This window comes from Pristis pectinata, chromosome 10 (assembly GCF_009764475.1).
Source record: "Pristis pectinata isolate sPriPec2 chromosome 10, sPriPec2.1.pri, whole genome shotgun sequence".
NCBI classification, from domain to species: Eukaryota; Metazoa; Chordata; class Chondrichthyes; order Rhinopristiformes; family Pristidae; genus Pristis; species Pristis pectinata.
This window is the reverse complement of record NC_067414.1, coordinates 12,351,927-12,374,891: the sequence shown is the minus strand read 5'-3', so window position 1 is coordinate 12,374,891 and position 22,965 is coordinate 12,351,927. Positions and strand designations below refer to the sequence as shown.

The window sequence follows — 22,965 nt, the reverse complement described above, 5'->3', positions numbered from 1 at the left end:
GTGAGGGCCTTTAATGATGGATGCCACCTTCTTGAGACACCACCTCTTGAAGATGTCCTCAAAAGGTGGGGAGGGTTGTGCCCATGATGGAGCTGGCTGAGTCTACAACCCTCTTCAGCCTCTTGCGATCCTGCACATTGGAGCCTCCATACCAGGCAGTGATACAACCATACATCTATAGAAATTTGCAAGGGTCTTTGGTGACGTACCAAATCTCCTCAAACTCCTAATGAAGTAGAGCTGCTGGTGTGCTTTCTTCATGATTGCATCTATGTGTTGGGCCCAGGATAGATCCTCTGAGATGTTAATGCCCAGGAACTTGAAGCTGCTCACCCTTTCCACTGCTGACGCCTCAGTGAGGACTGGTATGTTCTCCTGACTTCCCCTTCCTGAAGTACACAATCAATTCCTCGGTCTTGCTGACGTTGAGTGTGAGGTTATTGTTGCGACACCACTCAACCAGCCGATCTATCTTAGTCCTGTACGCCTCCTCATCACCATCTGAGATTCTGCCAACGAACAGTGGTGTCATCGGCAAATTTATAGATGGCGTTTGAGTTGTGCTTAGCCACATGGTCAGGAGTGTAGAGAGCGCGAGAGAGCAGGGCAGTGGACTAAGCATGCATCCTTGATTCTATGTACAGAATTATATTTTACCCACATTTTAGATGCTGGTGGTCAGGCTTTTAAGCAGAAATGCTGGCCTGTCAGATTAGGATGCAGGAGATTAATTATAAATTACCTCATATGAAGCAGGCTGTTGCAAGCTGGAAAACAAATGTTTTGTGGTATATTAAGTCAACTTGTCTTTCGAGACAAACAATAACTTGCCTCAAGGTCATCTACCTGAAAAAAAGTCACTTTAGTGCATTAACTAAAAGTAAAATATATCAAAGGAGAAAATACAAGTTATAGAAAAATATAATATCCAGCTTGTATGGTGAGAACAGAACATTTGGCCCAGGGCCATCCCTATCCCTTATTAGTTGAATTATAATCTTTTAACCCCTCAAATATATCCATCACACATTTCCAAATTCTTTTTTTTAAAAAAAAGGTGACTAGTTTTCTGAAGAAACAGGCAAAATGAAGTGCACATGTAAAAACACTTGGTTTATTTAGAATCACAATGTTTACATAAATTACAGTAAATGGGGAACCCTGCACAGTTACAATATATCGATAATGGGCCATTCCATACATATTCTGGTCTTCCACATTGGCCCATTTCTCTTTTTAAAATTTGTTTCTACAAACTGATGTTAAAAGCTAGAATCACTTCTGCCCTCTCAATCGTACGGGACTGGCGAGGTCCAAATCTGGAGTTCTGTGCAAGCTAATTTCTCTCCTCAAATTGTGTCTTGTTCTTCAGAAGGTAGGCAGCCAAGAATTCAATTGGATTGGGAGGTCTGGAAAGCACAACATTTACTGGATCATGTTTTATGTAAACCAGGGTTAGCAAACTTCCCATTAATAAATATCCAAAGGAAAGTACTTGTGCATTTTCATTACAGGTTCATTTAAGATATAGATAATTCAAAGGATAAGAGTGGCATCAAATTTAAACCACCACTGATAGCAAACGTGACCAAGTAGTTGCTAAAGCAAATTGTGAAAAAGAGACTCCCATGTAATACGTACATGAGGAAGGCTTAAAGGGGCAACTAAGTTCAGAAGATATGCCCAAATCAGTTGAGCTCAATTTGAACTCCACGTTATAGATAACGGGAGAGAAAAGAGGATTCTCACTCTACACTTCTACTCTGAAAATTAAAGTAGCAAACTTGAAAAATTCCCTATGTTATCGTTCTGAATATCTGCTCCTTGGGTGCTAGCCACATCCATTCTATTGTCAAATTTACATGAATTTTCCTGCCACATTTCTTTACTGCCTTGTTGGATTTGATGTACAAAATAGTACTGATGTTTACAGACTTCAGAATTTTAGTTATTTCCAGCTCTCTCCTATTCCAGTGGGGGAATTCAGGGCAGGATGCTAAGTATATATATTAAATAAAAAGAATTTTGTAAATGATCCTTTTGGATGTAATGCTCGTCAACTTCAACACATTGATGCTTTTTATTCTGTAAAAGTTTAACCTCTCCCTTTTTAACTAGAACATCATCAAAAACAGAGGTATAAAAAGTCCTCAGCAAAATCAGTATATGCTAAGCAATAATCTGGGGTACAGTTTCCGCAATACTCAAATTCAGCTGAGGTTGGCTAGACTTGCTGATCAGCCAAGTTGAATGATATGTCCTGGGAGGTCCTCACTCTCCCAGATAACAACACAACAGAAACTCTATTGAGAGAATTAATCCCATGGATTGCAGAAGCTGCTTAGGTTCAAAATAGATGCAATAACATGATCCAAAGCAGCTCACTTCACATAGACTGCTGAATACATGTTTCTAAAGAAGGAGCTGGTAAAATAAACATGGAACTAGAACTATTTTTTCCATGCCAAAATATTCCAATGTATTCTAGATTCTTCCCTCCCATTTAAATTCCTTTTAAAGTAAATAAAGTTCTCAGAGCAATACAAGAATGGAACAGCTAGAATCTGTGGAGAACACAATTTGGGAATAGAATTCCTCAGCACATTCTTCAACTGCCTGGGTTGATATGTTTATTCAGAGTTGAAATGGATGAGATCAATCAGTAGTGCCCCTCCGCCACAAATATGGATTTGCTTTAACAGTTCATTGACAAGTTAGCCCTCTTAATAGATTGAGAGATAACAGGGAAGCCCTTGCCACATTAAACTCTGGTTCTGCCAGAAATCCTGGAATCTCATCCCACAGTTACCGTGGTGGAACACCCTTGTGGAGAGGGCTTCAATAGTCATTAATGGACCAGTGAAGAGAAAGCCAATATCTACAACATTCTTGAAAGTTCAGTGCTGCTGAAGATACCAGGAATACTTGATGCTTGGCTTTAAACGATTTCAACCTAGTCTTAAGCACAGGAGCAACCAATCACTTGGTCTTCAATGTCTAGAATCTAATACTGACCCCAAAATTAACAAAATTTTGCACATTCAATCTTGCATATTGGTGAAAAAAATGGGATGCACTTTACAGAGAAACAAAGCTGCAGCTTACTTAGAAATAAATCATTCAAAATGAATATGGTACTCCTATTCAGGTATCACCCACAAGATGGGGGAAGTTCTGCTGTCACCTCATTATCAACCGTGAACAAGCAGTAGCAAATATACAGATAGGAATTGTACAGTTTCCACACTGGTCATCATGTGCAGCAAACTGCTGGCAGTTCTGTGCATTGGATCCATGGATTTGATATCTTTCAAGTAACTTCATCTACAACTCATTTGTCAGAGCAGAAAGTTGTATTGTGTCTTCTCAAATGGATTTGAATCATGCAAAAAAAAAAGGTAATAAAATGCAATTGGATAAATTGGTGGGGGGGGGGTAAAAGAAAATCTTCAATTTAATAAGTCAGGTAGTTATAGCATCAAACAGCACAGAAACAGGCTTTTCGGCCCACCATGTCTATGCTTCCCTTGATCCCACCTACAATGGAACTAATCCCATTTACCCATATCGTTTTCTGCTTCACCCTGCTTTGTCCGCACCCTCTTCACATTACCCGGTCCACCTCCAGTCACACTGCTCTCCCTGCTTCACCTTGCGGCCCATTACTGCTACGCGTTCCTTGGTTAGTTGCCCCTTCGCTCTGTCCATCCCTGTTCCTGGTTCACCCTCCACGGACCGCTAGGCTTTCACCCTATCGGGTCCCCTTGAGCTCCACCCTTTCAGGTCCGCTTGAACCTCAGCCTGCCTTCTCCCTTTCAGGTCCGCTTGAGCTCCAGCCTGCCAGATCCACTCCGGATCATCCTGCTGCCTGTCCCCTCATAGTTCACTCTCACTTTGCACTGCCTTCAAAGTAGTTCTCTCACTTCACCCTACCTGGTACGTTGACTCATTGCTCTGCAACTCTTCACGTTGAGGTATACCTCCAGTCACCCTGCATCCCATTACTGTTGCGCATTCCTTGTTTAGTTCAAAGTCAAAGTCGAGTTTATTGTCATGTGCACAAGTACATGTGTGCACAGGTGCAATGAAAACCTCACTTGCAGCAGCATCACGGGCACATAGCATCATACAAGCATAGTTATCCTTTCGCTCTGTCTATCGAGCTCTACCCTCTCTGAATCACATCTTGTTGAGTCACATTTGAAAGAGTGGGAAAATCTCTCAGGGAAGTAATACCCCTGTCTGTTAGACTGTTCAATAATAAACATTAACCCGCATTGTTATCTCCGGAGGTTAAGAGGATGGTACACAGCTTTTTGTTTTGCAGGAAATGAAGAATCGAAACACTGAGGATCACTCACGAATGTGGGAATCCCAAACCTCCACAAAAGGTACTTGTTATCATTACCATTGGAATCCAGCAGCAGATCCCCATCTCCTGCAGTTACCCAACTAATATGCTGATCAGTCAATCAGCCGTAAATAATGGTACAGGCTCATCAGCTCCATTCATTTCAACTGAGAGGAATAAGAGGGGAAATACAGGATTTTTTTTTTAAAAAGCAAATAGAATTTAAAAATAGTTTGTTCTGAATGCCTCTGTCTGAATGTCTGACATTCAACGTCCTTTGACATCCAGCAAGCCTGGGGATATGACTTAACCTGTCAAAACAGTTCTGCAACAGTCCTGGCATTTTCGGGGGGAGGCCCTTCAATTGACAGAGCCTTGCCGATCAGCAGGCAGCTTCAGGTCCAGGATTCCACTGATGAAGACAGGGAAGCTGCGAGTATGGGCAATCAGCCACTAACCAAGGTGGGATGGACAGATAGTCCTCGTGATTATAAAAATGAAGGCAGCATAAGATATTGGACTACCAACAAGCAGCAACTTGTTGGTAGTCCAATACCTCATGCTGCCCTCATTTTTGGACTGTCCATCCCACCTTAACAGAAAGTGTTAAATACGAACTATGAAAATATAACTACTGCCTTGGAACCCAGCCTAAGTATTATGATTCAGTTAAACTGTCAGTTTAACAGTCTCACTTTATTTTACAATATCTGCGAATGTCTGATGACTAGTGGATACAAAATATATGCTCCTAGTTATCCTTGAACTTAGGGAACTTTTCCATCCATTTAACACAGGAAGCATTTCATCCAGTAAGCAGTGATGATCAAAACAGCAGCGTTTACTCAAATTTCCACAACATCTCTTACCTTTCTTTTGCCAGAACCGACAGGCCTTGTAAAAGAATGGGCACCACTGTTTGATCCAGATATGCCCGAGTTGGAAGGGACTGCAGATCCACTTTCTGCTTAGATGTTTTCTCTGCATTCAGTTTTTCATTCTCAACTATCCTCTGCTCCAGTGAGAAAATATGTACAGCTTCAGTTTTAGACCTCAGTGCATCTTCAAATTAGTACACTACTTGTAATCCAAATAGGTTTTGCCTTAAATCACCATTTCTTTGTTAATAACAATTTTTAAAATAAGCTTCTTTCAAACAAAAAGATTTGTACTTCTAATCATTGCCTCAAGGGCAACCATTTTGATCTGCCTCCATTTATGACTGTAGTTCAGGCCAACTATTGAGGAAGACCACCTACAGTTAGGTAATGGAGATCAAAATTGAGGCAATGTGCAGGGCAGTATGGACCACATGAAGTGTTCAAGCCAACTTTGTAAAAGTGTTATTCCTCAAACACCTGCTTTGTCAGTGACATCCACTGAACAAAAATCACTGTTCCCTCACTGAAGTGAGAATGTTTGAGCAAACACAAATAGCAATTGTCAGCAGCCCACTTGGCTGCAAGGCCTTCATGATAGAGCATGATCCTGTTCATGTATTGTTACACTAGAAGGGCACAATCATCAGGAAAAGGCCAATTTATATCCTTTGGAAATTTTTGGAATAAATACAAGAGGGAGAGCATTTTAAAATACATTGTTGGTTCGGTGCTGTCTGGAATATGTACACAGACATACAAAGGGATCAGAAAAGGCTTAAAATCAGGGAAGTGCTGTATGAAGTAATGAACCAGAGAAGTCAGCCACATAAAATCTGTCATTTATACATGACCTTAATATAGCAAGTGTCCCAAAGTACTTTATAGAATTTACCCAAAAAATACTGATCACACCCAGATCTACATGTCCAATGACCAAAGCCTCAATTAAAGAGACAAAGGACTGCAGACGCTGGAAACTGAAGCAACAAACAAACTGACAGAGGATCTGGTTGCATCTGTTGAGGCAAAGAAGGGAGAGTCATTTCAGGTCAAGACCCTGCATCAGGACTTAGAGTGCAAAGGGGAGACAGCCAGTAGAGTTCCCTGCCCCACACCCCCAGCCCTCATTACCCAGTTTTTTTCCCCTCCCCCATCTTCCTATCACCCACACTACCCACCTGATCCTCCATCCCTTCATCGCTCCCATCTGCCCAGCATCCCTCCCTTATCTGTTTTCACTCATCACCTTCCTTTCTTATTAGATTCCATCAACTGCACCAGCAATCACCGCCCAGCCTCTACCGCCATCTCTATCCCTCCCTCCACCACCAGGCTCCATCCCTCCCTCCACCACCAGGCTCCATCTGCCCATCAACCCTTTCCTCACCTGGATCCATCCATCACTTGCCAGGTCCTGCCTCACCTCTCCCCCTCAACTCTTTATACTGGCTATCTCACCTTTACACTCTCAGTCCTGACGCAGGGTCCTGACCCAAAATATTAACTTCCTTTGCCCCCACAGATGCTGCTTGATCTGCTGAGTTCCTCCAGTATTTTAATGAGGTAGACAGTGCCAGGTAGAGGAGTGAAGAGGTCCAGAGGGAATTCTCAAACTTAGAGCCTTGCAACTGAGAGCAGCTTGCAACTATGAAGCAATCAAGTTTGGGAATGATCAAGAGGCTAATGCTAAAGAAATGCAGATATCTTAGAGGGTAGAAGACTGGAGGGATGTGAAAACAAGAAATGATAATTTATTTAAAGAGTTGGTGTTTAACCTTAAGCCTTGTAAAGGTCAGCAAACACAGTAGTGACGAGTGAATTGGATGGTGCAAATTACAACAGAGGCTACAGAGTTTTTAAGTGACCTCAAGTTTGCAAAATGGAATGAGGAGGGGTGAGGGGCCAACCAGTGCACTGGAATGGTCAGGTCTGGGGCAACTATGGCTTGGATGAAGAGTTAGTCCAAGATGTGCTGAGTCATTATTACGGAAGTGGGTTAAAAAAAAGACAGACTTAAAGACGACACACGTGGTCTGAAACTCAACTCAGGGTAAAATACAACAGTGAGGTTGCAACAATTGTTAGAGAGCAGGATAAATTTATGACAAGTTAATGGCTTCAATCTTCCCAATACACAATTGGGAAGAAATTCCTGCTCATCCAATACTGGACATTAGGTAAAGTCTGACATGCAAGCTCACAGTGGAGGATGGTGTTCCTACAAATAGTGTTGGAACCACTGCTTATTTTTATATTTGTAGAGACTTAGATGGAGTGGGCAGAGTAGAATTTCTGAATAACAAAGACTGGAAGTGCGAACAGTGAGGAGGATAGTACTAGTCTACAAGTTGACAGTCAGGCTGTCAGGCAACTGGTGGGTAAAGTTTAACATAAATTGAAGTGAAATTTTTTTTATACAAGGAATGAGATAATATACACTCAATTGTATAGGTCAATAGGGTGTGCAGAAACTGAGAGAGTCCTGGATATATATGTGCACAAATCCTTGAAAATGGTTGGTATGTTCAGAAAGTAAAACACATGGGATTCATATATCTACAAAAGCAGGAATGCTATATTGATGCTATTGATACACTGAACCTGCAAGAAACACTGGTTAGGCATGACCAGAACAATACACCCAGTTCATAGCACACAGCTTTAAGATGCGAAGGCCATAGAGAGGATACAGAAAGGATTTCTTAGAATACTTACAGCTAAGGTTAGAGTGAGAAGCTTAGGTTTCCCTTATAACAATAGAGGAGAGATTTACTAGAGGTATGCAAGATCATGACCGGTTTAGATAGGGTAGAGGGAAACTGTCCTTCACAGCAGATGGATCAAGGACCAGGAGACAAATTTCAAACTTAAGCCAAAAGGAGTGTGAAGAAAAACTCAAAAATATAGAGGGAAATTATTATCTGGAACTCATAGCCTGTTGGGGTGATAGAAACAATCAGGGCTTTTAGAAGGCAAGTGGGGGGAAAAAATTGCACAGCTTTGGGGAAAGAAACTGATAAAATTGCTCAATGGGATAAGAGTCACATCAACTCAATGGACCAAATGGTCACCCATGCTGTAACAATCACAGAATTTAATACAAAATTTGTATTTAGTAAATATATTAACACAATAGCATTTCTTGCCAGTAGGTGTCTGCACAATAAAACTCCAGATTATATTCTTTATGGGAAGAGAAGATTAATGTTTCAAATCACAACTATTCTGATGAAATGTATTTGACATTAAATAGTTTTCCTCTCTCCTGTCAGGTGCTGCAAGACCTTTTAAATATTTAAACAGTCTGTGGTCAAGCTTATTTACATTGTTTTTGTAACACAACGTTACATGGGCAACAGCCAGCTATAGAAATACAAATGCTAGTTACAAACCAAAGATCTCATCAGTATTTAGGCCATTATAAATAATGACATATAGACCATTATAAATATTTAGTAAGGATAACTCTGCAATTTGTCAGCATGGTAAAAACTTGCATGTACATAGGCTTGACTACATGAAGCTGTCCTTGGAGTAAACAGCCACATCTTGGATCTATACCTGCACATTCTCCGTGAGACCATAGTCTGCATGAGGATTTTCTGACATCTGAAAAAGAAACATTTAATCTGAGAAAATTACTGCTTCTGTCCAATTCAAATAAAAGCCAAGGAACTTATGGTCTTGCTTGTCAATTATTTCAATAATTACCTGTATCTGTCCTTCCAAGTTTGGCTCTGTGAGTGTTTCACCATGTTCTAAGAAACAAGAGGCAGTACAATTAGATGCTGGAGAATTGCCAATGGGAAGAAAAACGATAATACAGACATTTTGTAACTTCATACAAATAACATTTAATATCTCAGCATTTTTAACTGAGCCACATGCCAACCGGCACGAGGACAAAGAGCAGGAAGATGAACATACGACTAAAAGAGGTGGGAGGAAGTGACAGCAACACAGGAGATAACTGAATTCGCAGGATGGCCGCATCTGATCAGACATGAGACCAAAGTCCCATCAGAAAGGATAAGTTAACAAAAAGGATCTTAAACTATCAAATTGAGAGGCATGGCAAGGGAAGGCAGGGGCTAAATTGGTAGTAGTAAAAGTTGTAATTTAAATACAAAAAAGCTGGGAACCCACATACAATGAAGTAAACATTCAAGATGAAAGGAATGCTAAAACAGTGCAGCTAAAACACAAAAAGCCAATGTAGATTTTAAGGGCAAATCATGTATAATGAAATCAACTTTCTCCCCCCACCCCCACCCCCCCCCCCCCCCCCAACCAGTGGTCTTCCAGAGGAACTGGATAAATGTCTACATAAAATTTCTATTAGGTATTACAAGTGCAGTTGAAGGAAAGTTGTTGACCTGGTTGGGATACTGGCTTTACAATAGATGATCAAGCAAGTATAATGTATTAATAGCCAGACTTATAAGCAATATCCCACAGGGGATTTATGTTGAGGTCAATTTCTTTAATCACTAGAACACAGTTATACACCCACTTTTGTTGATGACAGAAGACCTGTGACACCAAGTAGCACAGATGGGAGAATAATATTACAATGAGACATCAACAGATTAAGCAAGTGCTGCAAAACTGTGGCAGGATCCAAAAGGGACAAATATGAATATTTAAATGGTGTAGTGTAGGGTGCCATTGAAACCCAAAATGTGCTAGGAGTTCATGAATACATTAAAATGTAGTCAAGTAAACAAAAGTCAAGCGAAGACTCAGTCCTTCCAACCAAATTACTTCAAAGGAAAGAGTAATGAATCCTTAGTCATTAGCACCAAATATAAGATTTTTTTTTGAAAAAGTACCTGGAATGTGGAAGGTTGAGGAACAATTGATTGAGTTTAAGTATTTTGAAAGGAATCGATAGGGTAAAGAGAGAAACTTTTTCCACCAGTGGTGGATTCTAGATGAAGTGGGCAATGATCTTTATAACCATTACTAGCCCATTTGAGAGAAAAGTTAGGAAGCACTACCTCATGCAAAAGATAAAAGGCGCGGAACTCTCCCACTAAAGGAAGCAAAAGGTTCAATTAGCAGTTTTAAAAAAAAACTTGTGCTAGCCACAAAATGGTAGAGCTGGTGACTGGAGATGCAGATCAGCCATAATCTCAATGAACAGCAGGCCTGACTCAAAGGGCCGAATGGCCTACTCTTTTTAGGTTTCTAATTCCGTATTTAAAACTAGCACACTGGAAAGTAATGCACTACCTGCTATACTCTTGGTGGCAAAGGAGATGACCAGTGGTATACCTCAGGGATCTGTACTGGGACCCTTACTATTTGTGATTTTTATAAATGTCCTGGATGAGGAAGTGGAGGGGTGGGTTAGTAAGTTTGTGGATGACATGAAGGTTAGGGGTGTTGTGGATAGTTTGGAGGGCTGTCAGAGGTTACAGAGGAATATCGATAGGATGCAGAGTTGGGCTGAGAAGTGGCAGATGCAGTTCAACCAGATAAGTGTGAAGTGGTTCATTTTGGTAGGTCAAATATGTTGGCGGAATATAGTCTTAATGGTAGGACTCTTGGCAGTGTGGAGGATCAGAGGGATCTTGGGGTCCGAGTCCATAGGACGCTCAAAGTGGCGGCGCAGGTTGACTCTGTGGTTAAGAAGGCATATTGTGTATTGTCCTTCATCAATCGGGGGATTGAATTTAGGAGCCGTGAGGTATTGTTGCAGCTGGAGAAAGCCCTGACTGTGGTCTAGAGCGCTCGCACCCATATCTCTGCCATTTCCCACACCTCCGCTCTCACCCCCACCCCTCCCAGACCCAAAAGGGATAGGGTCCCTTTTGTCCTCACATTTCATCCCACCAGCCTACACATCCAACACATCATTCTCCGCCACCTCCAATGGGACCAAGCACATCTTGCCCTCCCCACCCCTTTCTGTCTGTCGCAGGGACTGCTCTCTCCACTTCACTCCTCTCCCTCCTGCCCAAGAACTTCCCACTGCTCCCACCATAGGTGCAACACCTGCCCCTACACCACCTCCATCCAGGGAGCCAAACAGTCCTTTCAGGTGAGAGAGATTCACCTGCACCTCCCTTAATATCATCTATTGCATTCAGTGCTATTTGGATCTATTACATTGGTGAGACCAAACACAAGACTAGGTGACCGCTTCCCAGAACACCTGCACTCTGTAACCATGATCTGCATCTTCCCATTGCCAGTCATTTTAACTCTTTCCCCACCCCAACTATCACTGATATGACTGTCCTCTGCCTTCTCCACTGCGAGGAGAATTCCAAGCGCAAACTGGAGGAACAGCACCTCATCTTCCTTGCAGCCTAACGGCATATACATTGAATTCTCCCACCTTCAGTAATTCCCATCCCCCTACCCACCACCATGCTTCTCCTCTTCTTCCCTTTCCTAGCCTCTTTTTTTTCTCCCCCTTTTCTTTTAATTCCCTTTCCCTCCGTACCTTTGACCCATCCCCCGGTGGATCTGCTCTCTCCTTCTCCTCTGCACCTGCCTATCACTCTCTTACCTGCATCTACCTATCACCACCTTGTACCCACCCCACCTCCCCTCTTTTGTCCACCTATCACTGCTCTGCATTTCCTTCCTATATATTGAGCTTCCTTTTTCCCTATTTTCAGTCCTGAAGAAGGGTCCTGACCTGAAATGTTGACCGCCTGCTTTTTTCTACGGATGCTGCCTGACCTGCTGAGTTCCTCTAGAATAATATTTCACAAGTACTTTATCACGATAACAAGATCTCCTTTACCTATCCATAATCACCATCTGTTTAGCATGAAACCTCTTCTAGGTTACTTTTAGACAAACCAATGCCTCAACATATGTTGGGGAGAGGCAGAGACAGGTTAAAACATATCGGTTTATGTTAAGACAACTTTTGGTCCCTAGGGACTTTTAACACTGGCTGCTAGCCTAATTATTCCTGAAATTGATCTAGGTGTGAACATCTCTGCAAGTTCATAAACAGGCAAGTGCACAGAGGTCAAACTGTTAAAACACCTTTGTTTCCCATTGTTCCCTAGTAGAAGGAAGTATAGCAGTAGGTTTTAAACATTGAAAAATGCATTGGGTCTCCTCAGCAATGTTTGAAATATAAAACACCAGTAAAAGAACCTGTTCAAAGCACAGTTACTTGCATTAACTCAAAGATGCCATAAAGGCAAATTTGGACAGGAAAGCTAAAGCAGATACGACAAGCATACCAAAGATCTCACCTCTGTACCACAAAACCCCATGGGGAAAAATTAAATATATACTGCCATTAGTTGCTATTTCAATAATAACCTATATAACTTCTTCCATGTAGAAAAACACCCAAGGCTTATCACAGGCATGACAAGAGACAATGAATCATAGGATTGATTTAGACCAATATCCAAAACCTTGGTAGGTCAAAAAGTGTCTCAAGAAGGGAAACTGAAATGCAGCACAACATTCCAAAGAATGGGACACAAGCAGTCCAATACAGCTGCTGATAGCTGGAATGCCCGAGAGGTGTGATGGAAGGCTAGGAAATAGAACAGGTGAACCAGCCATTCAAGCCTTATCATACAACAAAATCACAGCTAATCTGCAACTCAATTCCATATTGTCTCAATCACAGAAACCAGCAAGCTCACTTTAATACAAGGGATGGAACATCAGTTAGAAAGCTAGAACACTGAAGAATTTAAACAACTCAAATTTATAAATTACCTTTAAAACAACAAAGCATTCCAAGATGACTGAAGGAAGCATTACCAAAAAAAATACATACCAAGGCATAGTTATTATGCAAAGTGGCCAAAAATTTGGATGGAGGCAGAGAGAAAAAAAGAGCTGCACATAAAATGAGAATTTTAAGGCACCAGAGGAAACCCAGACATCATGACACTTCAACAAATGTCGCTGCCAACAGATCACGGAGTTGAGAGTCTCCATCTACCTATGGACATTGTTGTCACCAGAGCCATCCTTCATGGTCCACCAACAAGACAATAAAAAGCACAAATAGAACAAGGCCAAGGATTGTTGGAGGGAGGGGTCTACAGGACCAGTTTTCTCCCCCTCAGGGAGTGGGTGGAGGTTGTGGAGGAGAAAAAAAAAGGTAAGTGGGGTCTACTGAGTGGTAGGTACAATGGTTAATCATAGAACAGTACAGCACAAAACAGGCCCACAATGTTGTGCCAAACTTTAAAACCTCGCCTAAGACTGTCTAACCCCTTCCTCCCACATATCAAATTCCTCCATATACTTATCTCTTGAACTTGACCAATGTACCTGCCTCCACCACTGCCCCAGGCAGTGCATTCCATGCCCCAACCACTCTCTGGGTAAAAAACTTTCCCCTGATATCTCCCTTGAACTTCCCACCCATTACTTTAAAGCCATGCCCTCTTGTATTGAATATTGGTGCCCTGGGAAAGAGGCACTGGCTGTCTACTCTATCTATTCCTCTTAATATTTTGTACACCTCTATCATGTCTCCTCTCATCCTCCTTCTCCCCAAAGAGTAAAGCCTTAGTCTCTCCTCATAATGCATACTCTCTAAACCAGGCAGCATCCTGGTAAATCTCCTCTGCATCCCCTCCAACACTTCCACATCCTTCCTGTAATGAGGCGACCAGAACTGGACACAGTACTCCAAGTGTGGTCTAACCAGAGTTTTGTAAAGCTGCATCATTACCTCACGGCTCTTAAACTCGATCCCACGACTTATGAATGGTAACATCCCATAAGCTTTCTTAACTACCCTATCCACCTGTGAGGCAACTTTCAGTGATCTGTGGATATGAACCCCCAGATCCCTCTGCTCCTCCACACTGCCCAAAATCCTGCCATTGACTTTGTACTCCACCCGAGAGTTTGTCCTTCCAAAGTGTACCACCACACACTTCTCCGGATTGAACTCCATCTGCCACTTCTCATCCCAACTCTGCATCCTATCAATGTCCTTAGCAATCTTCGACAATCCTCCACACTATCCACAACACCACCGACCTTTGTGTCATCTGCAAACTTGCCAACACACCCTTCTACCCCCTCGTCCAAATCATTAATAAAAGTCACGAAAAGCAGAGGTCCCAGAACCGATCCTTGTGGGACACCGCTAGTCACAGCCCTCCAATCTGAATGCACTCCCTCCACCACAACCCTCTGCCTTCTACAGGCAAGCCAATTCTGAATCCACACGGCCAAGCTTTCCTGGATCCCATGCTCTCTGACCTTTTGAAGAAGCCTACCATGTGGAACCTTGTCAAATGCCTTACTAAAATCCATGCAGACCACATCTACTGCACTACCCTCATTAATCTGCCTGGTCACCTCCTCAAAGAACACTATCAGGCTTGTGAGACATGATCTGCCCTACACAAAGCTATGCTGGCTGTTCCTGATCAGACCATGATTCTCTAAATGTCCATAAATCCTACCTCTAAGAATCCTTTCTAACAGCTGCCCACCACAGACACAAGGCTCACTGGTCTATAATTCCCTGGACTATCCCTACTACCTTTCTTGAATAAGGGGACAACATTTGCAACCCTCCAATCCTCTGGTACCAATCCCGTGGACAACGAGGACTCAAAGATCCCAGCCAATGGTTCAGCAATTTCCTCCCTCGTGGAGCAGCCTGGGGCATATTCCGTCAGGCCCCAGGGACTTCTGTCTTAATATTTTCTAACAGCTCCAACACATCCTCTCTCTTGATATCCACATACTCTAGAACATTAACCTTACCAACACCGTCCTCAGTGTCACTGAGTTCCCTCTCCTTGGTAAATACGGAAGAGAAGTATTCATTGAGAACCTCACCCACTTCCACAACCTCCAGACACATCTTCCCACCTTTGTCCCTCATCGGTCCTACCTTTACGCTCGTCATCCTTCTGCTCTTCACATAAGTGAAAAATGCCTTGGGGTTTTCCTTAACCCTACTTGCCAAGGCCTGTTCATGTCCCCTTCCTGCTCTCCTCAGCCCCTTCTTCAGTTCCTTCCTTGCTACCCTATATTCCTCAAGAGACCTATCTGATCCTTGCTGCCTAAACCTTATGTATGCTGCCTTCTTCCTCTGAACTAGATGTTCCACCTCTCGTCAACCATGGTTCCCTCACCCTGCTATTCTTTCTCTGCTTCACCAGGACAAATTTATCCCTAACATCCTGCAAGAGATCTCTGAACAACAACCACATCTCCATAGTACAATTCCCTTCAAAAAAGTCATCCCAATTCACACTTGCAAGTTCTAGCCTTACAGCCTCATAATTTGCCCTTCCCCAATTAAATATTTTCCTGTCCTCTTGGCTCCTATCCTTGTCCATGACAACGCTAAAGGTTAGGGAGCAGTGGTCACTGTCCCCCAAATACTCACCCACTGAGAGATCTGTCACCTGACCCGGTTCATTACCTAATACTAGATCTAACATGGCATTCCCTCTAGTCAGCCTGTCAACATACTGTGACAGGAATCTGTCCTGGACACACTTAACAAACTCTGCCCCGTCTAAACCTTTGGTACTAAGCAGGTGCCAATCAATACTTGGGAAGTTGAAGTTTCCCATGATAACAACCCTGTTACTTCTGCACCTTTCAAAAATCTGCCTCCCGATCTGCTCCTCAGTATCCTTGCTGCTACCAGGGGGCCTAGAGAATACTCCCAGTAGAGTAACTGCTCCTTTCTTGTTCCTAACTTCCACCCATACTGACTCTAGAGAGGATCCTGCTACATTATCCACCCTTTCTGCAGCTGTAATAGTATCCCTGAACAGTAACACCATCCCTCCTCCTCCTCTCGCTTCCCCCCCACCCCCCCACCCATCTCTTTTAAATCCGAGTTAAGTTACTTGACTACTGACTGAGAGGGGAATTTGAATCCCACTAAAGGAACTTTGGAATATAAAGTCTCTATATTAATTTGGAATTTAAAAAAAGCTGGTCTTAATACAGCAAGCACAAAAATACTGGATTATTAAAACCCCATCTGGTGGAAACCTGCCATCCTTAATCGACAACTATATGACTCCGTACCAAGCAACATGGTAGACTTTTAAACTGCTTACTCAGTGGAGGTGCAATTGGGAGATAATCAATAATGACATTACCCGTGACCCCCATATGCTGTGGAAGATGTTTAGGAGTTCAGGGTTGCGGGTGAGACAGAGATTGGGCCCCCCGAGTTCAAGAATGGAGATGGTAGGATCTGCAGGAAGGATGGTGCAGAGTGGCAAGGAAGTCTCCAGCCAGATGGAGTGGGTGGGGAAAGGGGGCTCAGGACCCCAGGACACAGACGTGGGAATTCCGGGTCAGCATCTACAGAAGGCAGTACCTCAAGAAGGCAGCATCTTTCATCAAGGATCCCCATTATCCAGGTCATACCATCTTCTCACTGCTACTGTCAGGGAGGAGGCACAAAAGCCTGAAGTCCCATACCACCAGCTTCAAGAACGACTACTTTCCTACAACTATCAAGTTCATGAACCGACCTGCACAATCCTAACCTACCTCAGCAACTGAGCACTACAGACCACCTCTGGAACTACCATGCGCTTGTAAAGCTTGTGCTCTTTTGCACACTTCACCCCCCCCCCCCCAGTCTTATATAACTTATGTTCTGTGTGTTGTTTACATGCCTGTGATGATGCTGCAAGCAATGTTTTCACTGTACCTGTACCTGACCATATAACTCACGAGTCATACTTGTGCACACGACAATAAACGACCACACCGGAACCTGAGGTACCCTGGGGGCGGGGAATAGTGGTGTGGTGGGGTGGGTGTTGAGTGGGGGTAGGGTGGATGTTGGGGGGTGGGTGGTGATGGGGTGGGTTTTGGGGGGTGTTGGTGGTGGGATGGGTGTTGGGTGGGGAGTGTTGGGGGTGTGAGGTGGGTGTTGGGGTGGTGTGTGGTAGGGTCAGTGTTGGGGGTGTGTAGTGGGTGTTGGTGGGTGGGGGGTGTTGGGGTGGTGTGTGGTAGGGTCAGTGTTGGGGGTGTGTAGTGGGTGTTGGTGGGTGGGGGGTGTTGGGGTGGTGTGTGGTAGGGTCAGTGTTGGGGGTGTGTAGTGGATGTTGGTGGGTGGGGGGTGTTGGGGTGGTGTGTGGTAGGGTCAGTGTTGGGAATGTGTGGTGGGTGGGGGTTTTGGGGTGGTGTGTGGTAGGGTCAGTGTTGGGGGTGTTGGGGTGGTGTGTGGTAGGAACAGTGTTGGGGGTGTGTGGTGGGTGGGGGTTTTGGGGTGGTGTGTGGTAGGGTCAGTGTTGGGGGTGTTGGGGTGGTGTGTGGTAGGGTCAGTGTTGGGGGTGTGTAGTGGGTGTTGGTGGGTGGGGGTGTTGGGGTGGTGTGTGGTAGGGTCAGTGTTGGGGGTTGAGGGGGTGTGTGGTGGTGGTGGGGTGGGGGTTGAGTGGGTGTGTGGTGGTGGGGCGAGTGTTGGGTGTTGGGGTGGGGGGTGGTTGAGGGGGTGTGTGGTGGTGGTGGGGTGGGGGTTGAGTGGGTGTGTGGTGGTGGGGCGAGTGTTGGGTGTTGGGGTGGGGGGTGGTTGAGGGGGTGTGTGGTGGTGGGGTTGGAAAACCGGGGCGCGGGACCTGGGACCTCCGGGCCCTGCGGTCGCCCAGATGCAGCGCCGAGGAAGCTGCGGCGCCTAGCGCGGGGCTTGCGGCCTTCCCGCTCCTTTTCCCCATCACCGCGACCAATCCCGCCGTCGCTGGGAACCCGCGGAAGGCGTTCCGACCGTGCTGCTGATCGAGCGGCTCCCCGCCGGAGCACAAGCAGCGAGCAGCCGTGCGGCAAGAGGCCGGACCTCTCCAGACTCACCTTCCGCCATGTTTGTTGTCCGTTTCTACGCAGCGTCCTGCGGCTCCCTATGAGACGAGCCCGGCGATTGGTCGCCCCTTTAGCGGGGACCTCTGATTGGTGCGCTCTGAGAGGAAGAACCCAATTGGTTGGTTGGATGGTGGGCGGGAAAGCAACTTTTTTTCTTCTTCTTTGCGAGATTTTCTGTTAAATTTCTAGAAATGGTTTCATTTGGAACACAAATAAAATATAATTCACTATTGTACCATCGGTCTATAATACACTACATCCCTCCAGTGCCTTAAAGCGTCGAGAATAGGAGAAATTGCGTGACGCCAAGAGGTTGGGTGATGTTATGTCCACCTGGCGCATGCGCAGTAGAAGCAACAAAGAAGAGGTGGGCAGGTTGGTGCTTCAGTTGGGTTTGGTAAATATACACCATTGGTAGAACATTAAACACTGAAGGAAAAAAAACCTTAATATCATGGAACATTATTGAATCTGGCAAAATCTGTTACTTAAAATGAGGCATAGTAATGAGTAAGGCTCTTAAGACAGAATGTCCCAAATTGGCACCAGGTAGGGTTGCTGATCTCCAGAATTTCTTTGGAGTCTATTAAATGGTCTTTTACAAGGGATGTTGCATAATAGGCGACAATAAGACGAAATGTATTTGTTATTTGTCTTGAATCCGTTAATTTATTTGTTGGAGACAGGAGGAAAGGCATTTTGGCTTACAAGTTAGAGACACAAGAGACTGCAGCTGCTAGAATCTGGGCCAATGATCTGCTGGAAGAACTCAGCGGGTCAACCAGCATCTGTGGGAGTCTTGATGCAGGGTTTCGACCTGAAACATTGACATTTCCTTTCCTCCCACAGATGCTGCTTGACCCGCTGAGTGCTTCCAGCAGATTGTTGCTTACACCTTGTCGTAGGTGACTCGTTTTATTGATGATTCCAGCAGGAATATGCACACCCAGAATTGACAACCATGGCATCAAGGCCTGGAGTTTGTTTCTGTTGGAACCTGGAAATTAGACCCTTAAATATGTCCAGTGTCATGCCCATTTTGTCAGTTTCAAATTACGTCCAAGTATACTTCCTATCCAATTAGGTTAAGTTTTATGTTTTTTTCCCATGTAAAGATCTGCACCCAAGGGGAAACCTGTGAACTATGCCATGAAAACTTTAAACTTATCTAACCACCATTCAGACACATCAAGCATTTCAGGTAATCTCATTTATTAATATAGTTAATAACATCAGCAACAATATTTTATTAAATACAGAGTTTATCTTTTGCTGTGCATCAATCATAGTAACCAAATTAAATGGATGAAGGAATAGTGAAGCATTTATTGATGACTCGATGTTAGTTGGCATGGTAAATGAAATCATAAAAAGCAGAAATACTCAGGTCAGGCAGCATCTGTGGAGAGAGAGCATTTCAGGTTGATGGCCTGAAGTGTTAATATTGTTTCTGGCTGACCTGCTGAATACTTCCAATATCTTCTACTTTTAAATCAGGTTTCCAGCATTTGCAGTATTTTGCCTTTTGGGAAAATAAATATAACATTGATCAGAACAAAAAAGTGTCAAGGACATTGACTAAATGAGTGGCCAAAACTTGAGTAGTTGAAGTTTAATGTAAGTGAATGTTAGGTCATCTACTTTGAACATAAGATGGATATCACCTAATTGGGAAGAAACTGGGAATGTGGAGAATCTGAGAGATTTAGTTTGACTATAGAAATCACTTCAAGTTTGTTGGCAGGCACAAACAGTAATTTTAAAAGGCACATGAAATTTTGGCCTTTTTCTTAAGGAGAATACAAATGGATTAAAGTTCTATTTGAGCTGCCCAGCTGGTTGGATTCCAGCTAGAGCACTACATTCAGTTGTGACCATGGCACCTCTGATCATTGGAAGGGGTGCAATGCAGGTTCACCAAAATGATACCTGGATGAAAAGGATTAAATGAAAAGAGTAAATTGCTGAGATTAGTTTTATATTCTCTTGAACGTAGATTAAGGGTGATTTACAGGAGGCATTTAAGATGAATACAGTTTATGGGGTGGACAGAGAAAAACAATTTTCTCTGGTGGGGAATCCAGAACAAGGAGACGTAATCTTACAAATGGAGTCAGGTTTTCAAGGGTGATGTCAGGAAGAGGCAGAGGAAATCCAGACCCTTTGAAAACTGAAATTGTTAGATTAAAGGTTATAGAACCAAAGCAGATTTATGGAACCAACGTACAATTCAGCCAAAACCTAAGTGAATGGCAGGAAGGATTTGAGGAAGTAATGATTTACTTGTGTTCCTCAGTAACCAATATGTGGCTGCATCATTTACATGTGTTGCCTCCTTTGATGAAAATCATGCCCTGATAATTGATCTCCAGGATCCTATGATCAAACTGCACAATTTGGCACATATAAACTCCCATTTCCTACATTAATCCATCTATTACATTTGACCTTCATTATCTTCTTGCTTTTAGCACAAAAGTAGCATCTCTCTCTCTCTCTCTCTCTCTCTCTCTCTCTCTCTCAGGCAAATAGTCTTTGACTAACAACTTTTTTCCTTCAACTAGTGAGTGGATGAGGTGGGGCAGCTAATGTATTTATTTTCAAAATGAGAAATCAGGAAGGCACTGCATGAAAGGGTAATGTAAGTGAATATATTACAAAAAGTCAAATGAAAATTGGACAGATACTTGAAGTGGAACATTTATGGAACTGTGGGGAATAGATAGGGAAAGTGGATATTGGATAGATCTTTCAAAGAGCAGGCTGATGGATTTTATGCCAAATAGAATCATTTTCTGCTGTAACAAAATCTTTTGGAGGAACTCAGCGGGTCAGGCAGTATCTGTGGGAGCAAAGGAATTATCAACATTTCAGGAGAATGACTAGAGTGAGGGTAGGACCGATCAGGGATAAAAGAGGAAACATGTGCCTGGAGTCAGAAGAGATAGGAGAGGTCCTTAATGAATACTTTGCTTCAGTATTCACCAGTGAGAGAGACCTTGATGTTTGTGAGGATGGTGTACGACAGGTTGATACACTAGGGCATGTCGACGTGAGGAAGGAGGATTTGCTGGAACTTTTGAAAAATATTAGGAGAGATAAGTCACCAGGGCCAGATGGGAAATATCCAAGGTTATAACAGGAAGCGAGGGAAGAGATCGCTGCACCTTTGGCGATTATCTTTGCGTCCTCACTGGCCACAGGAGTAGTGCCAGATGTTTGTAGGGTGGCAAATGTTGTTCCTTTGTTTAAGAAAGAGAGTAGGGATAACCCTGGGAATTACAGGCCAGTGAGTCTTACTTCAGTGGTGGGCAAAGTACTGGTGAAGATTCTTAGAGACAGGATTTATGGGCATTTGGAGAAGCATAGTCTGGTTAGGGACAGTCAGTATGGCTTGGTGCCTCACGAGCCTGCTTGAATTCTTTGAGGATGTGACAAAGCACATTGATGAAGGTAGAGCAGTCGATATGGTGTACTTGGCATTTGATAAGGTTCCTCATGGAAGACTCATTCAGAAAATCAGAAGACATGGGATCCAGGGTAACTTGGCTGTGTGGATTAAGAATTGGCTTGCCCATGGAAGAGAGGATGGTGGTAGAGGGAGCGTATGCTGCCTGGAGGTCGGTGACCAGTGGTGTTCCACAGGGATCTGTTCTAGGACTCCTGCTCTTTGTGATTTTTGGATAATGATGTGGAAGGGTGAGTTCGTAAGTTTGCAGATGATACAAAGGTTGGTGGTGTTGTGGATAGTGTAGAAGATTGCTGTAGATTACAACAGGACATTGATAGGATGCAGAGTTGGGCTGAGAAGGGGTAGATGGAGTTCAGCCCAGAGAGGTGTGGACTGATTCACTTTGACAGATTGAATTTGAAGGCAGAATACAAGGTTAATGGCAGGACTCTTAGCAGTGTGGAGGAACAGAGGGATCTTGGGGTCCACATCCATAAGGTTGCCATGCAGGTTGATAGGGTTGTTAAGGAGGTGTATGATGTGTTGGCCTTCATTAGTCAGGGTATTGAGTTCAAGAGCCACGAGGTAATGTTGCAGCTCTATAGAACTCTGGTTAGACCACATTTGGAGTATTGTGTTCAGTTCTGGTTGCCTCATTATAGGAAGGATGTGGAAGCTTTAGAGAAGGTGTAGAGGAGATTTACCAGGATGCTGCCTGCATTGGAGAGCATGTCTTATGAGGATAGGTTGAGTGAGCTAGGGCTTTTCTGTTTTGGAGAGAAGGAGGATGAGAGGTGACTTGATAGAGCTGTACAACATGATAAGAGGCATAGATCGAGTGGACAAGCAGAGACTTTTTCCCAGGGTGAAAATGGCTAACACGAGGGGGCATAATTTTAACGTGATTGGAGGAAGATACAAGGGGGAAGTCAGAGGTAAGGTTTTTTTTTTACACAGAGAGTGATGGGTGCATGGAACACACTGCCGGCAGAGGTGGTGGAGGCAGATACATTAGGGACATTTAAGACTCTTAGATAGCCACATGAAGGAAAGAAAAATGGAGGGCTATGTGGGAGGGAAGGGATAGATCTTAGAGCAGGATAAAATGTCAGCACATCGTGGGCTGAAGGGCCTGTACTGTGCTGTAATGTTCTGTGTTCACCTTGGATGTTGTTGGAGCTGCCCATCCATGAGAATTTCCTTAGACAATGGGTTCTACAGTGGTTGATAAGACCAATGTGTGATCTGAAGGCTCTGCTAGAGGTTGGGTAGGAGGTGCTTGGAGTGGGTTGGTGGGTAGTTAGCGAGGTGGTGCATTCCTTTCTCCATTTACACAGGGCTTCTGAGGAATGCACTCTAGGTTCTCAGTACCAACCCAAAAGATCCTTCTGCATTTTGAGTCGTTACAGTTCAGGGATTCCCACTAGTGAGTGGAATGTTACACAATCTCTTGCCATGATGGAATGAGTAGAGTCTCTGTT

The 22,965-nt window shown here is 43.7% G+C and overlaps 2 protein-coding genes across 6 annotated transcripts in view; one reads left to right on the top strand and one right to left on the bottom strand.

Annotated features, from left to right (window-relative positions):
- The window catches only part of psen2 (presenilin 2), a 33,092-nt gene extending 28,602 nt beyond the window's left edge, over positions 1-4,490 (top strand). For 2 of the 3 annotated variants that reach the window (XM_052024510.1, XM_052024509.1), the window contains exon 12: positions 4,328-4,471. In XM_052024510.1, the coding sequence (XP_051880470.1) occupies positions 4,328-4,456 (129 nt within the window). In that variant the 3' untranslated portion in view covers positions 4,457-4,471. Of the gene's footprint in view, positions 1-4,327 lie in introns of all 3 variants that reach the window. The other variant, XM_052024513.1, reaches the window with a different exon arrangement.
- Positions 1,093-18,078, bottom strand: dpy30 (dpy-30 histone methyltransferase complex regulatory subunit). 3 transcript variants are annotated; one of them, XM_052024515.1, is made up of 5 exons: positions 18,025-18,078; positions 8,944-8,990; positions 8,794-8,841; positions 5,221-5,363; positions 1,093-1,409 (listed from the first exon to the last, which is right to left on the bottom strand). In XM_052024515.1, the coding sequence occupies exons 1-5, from the start codon at positions 18,032-18,034 to the stop codon at positions 1,337-1,339; spliced, it is 321 nt and encodes a 106-aa protein (XP_051880475.1). In that variant the 5' UTR covers positions 18,035-18,078; the 3' UTR covers positions 1,093-1,336. The 3 variants fall into 3 exon arrangements, with proteins under 3 accessions (XP_051880475.1, XP_051880474.1, XP_051880476.1); XM_052024514.1 differs by having other exon boundaries at positions 5,221-5,366; positions 18,025-18,049; XM_052024516.1 differs by lacking the exon at positions 8,794-8,841 and having other exon boundaries at positions 18,025-18,043.
- Between the last annotated feature and the right edge of the window lie 4,887 nt (positions 18,079-22,965).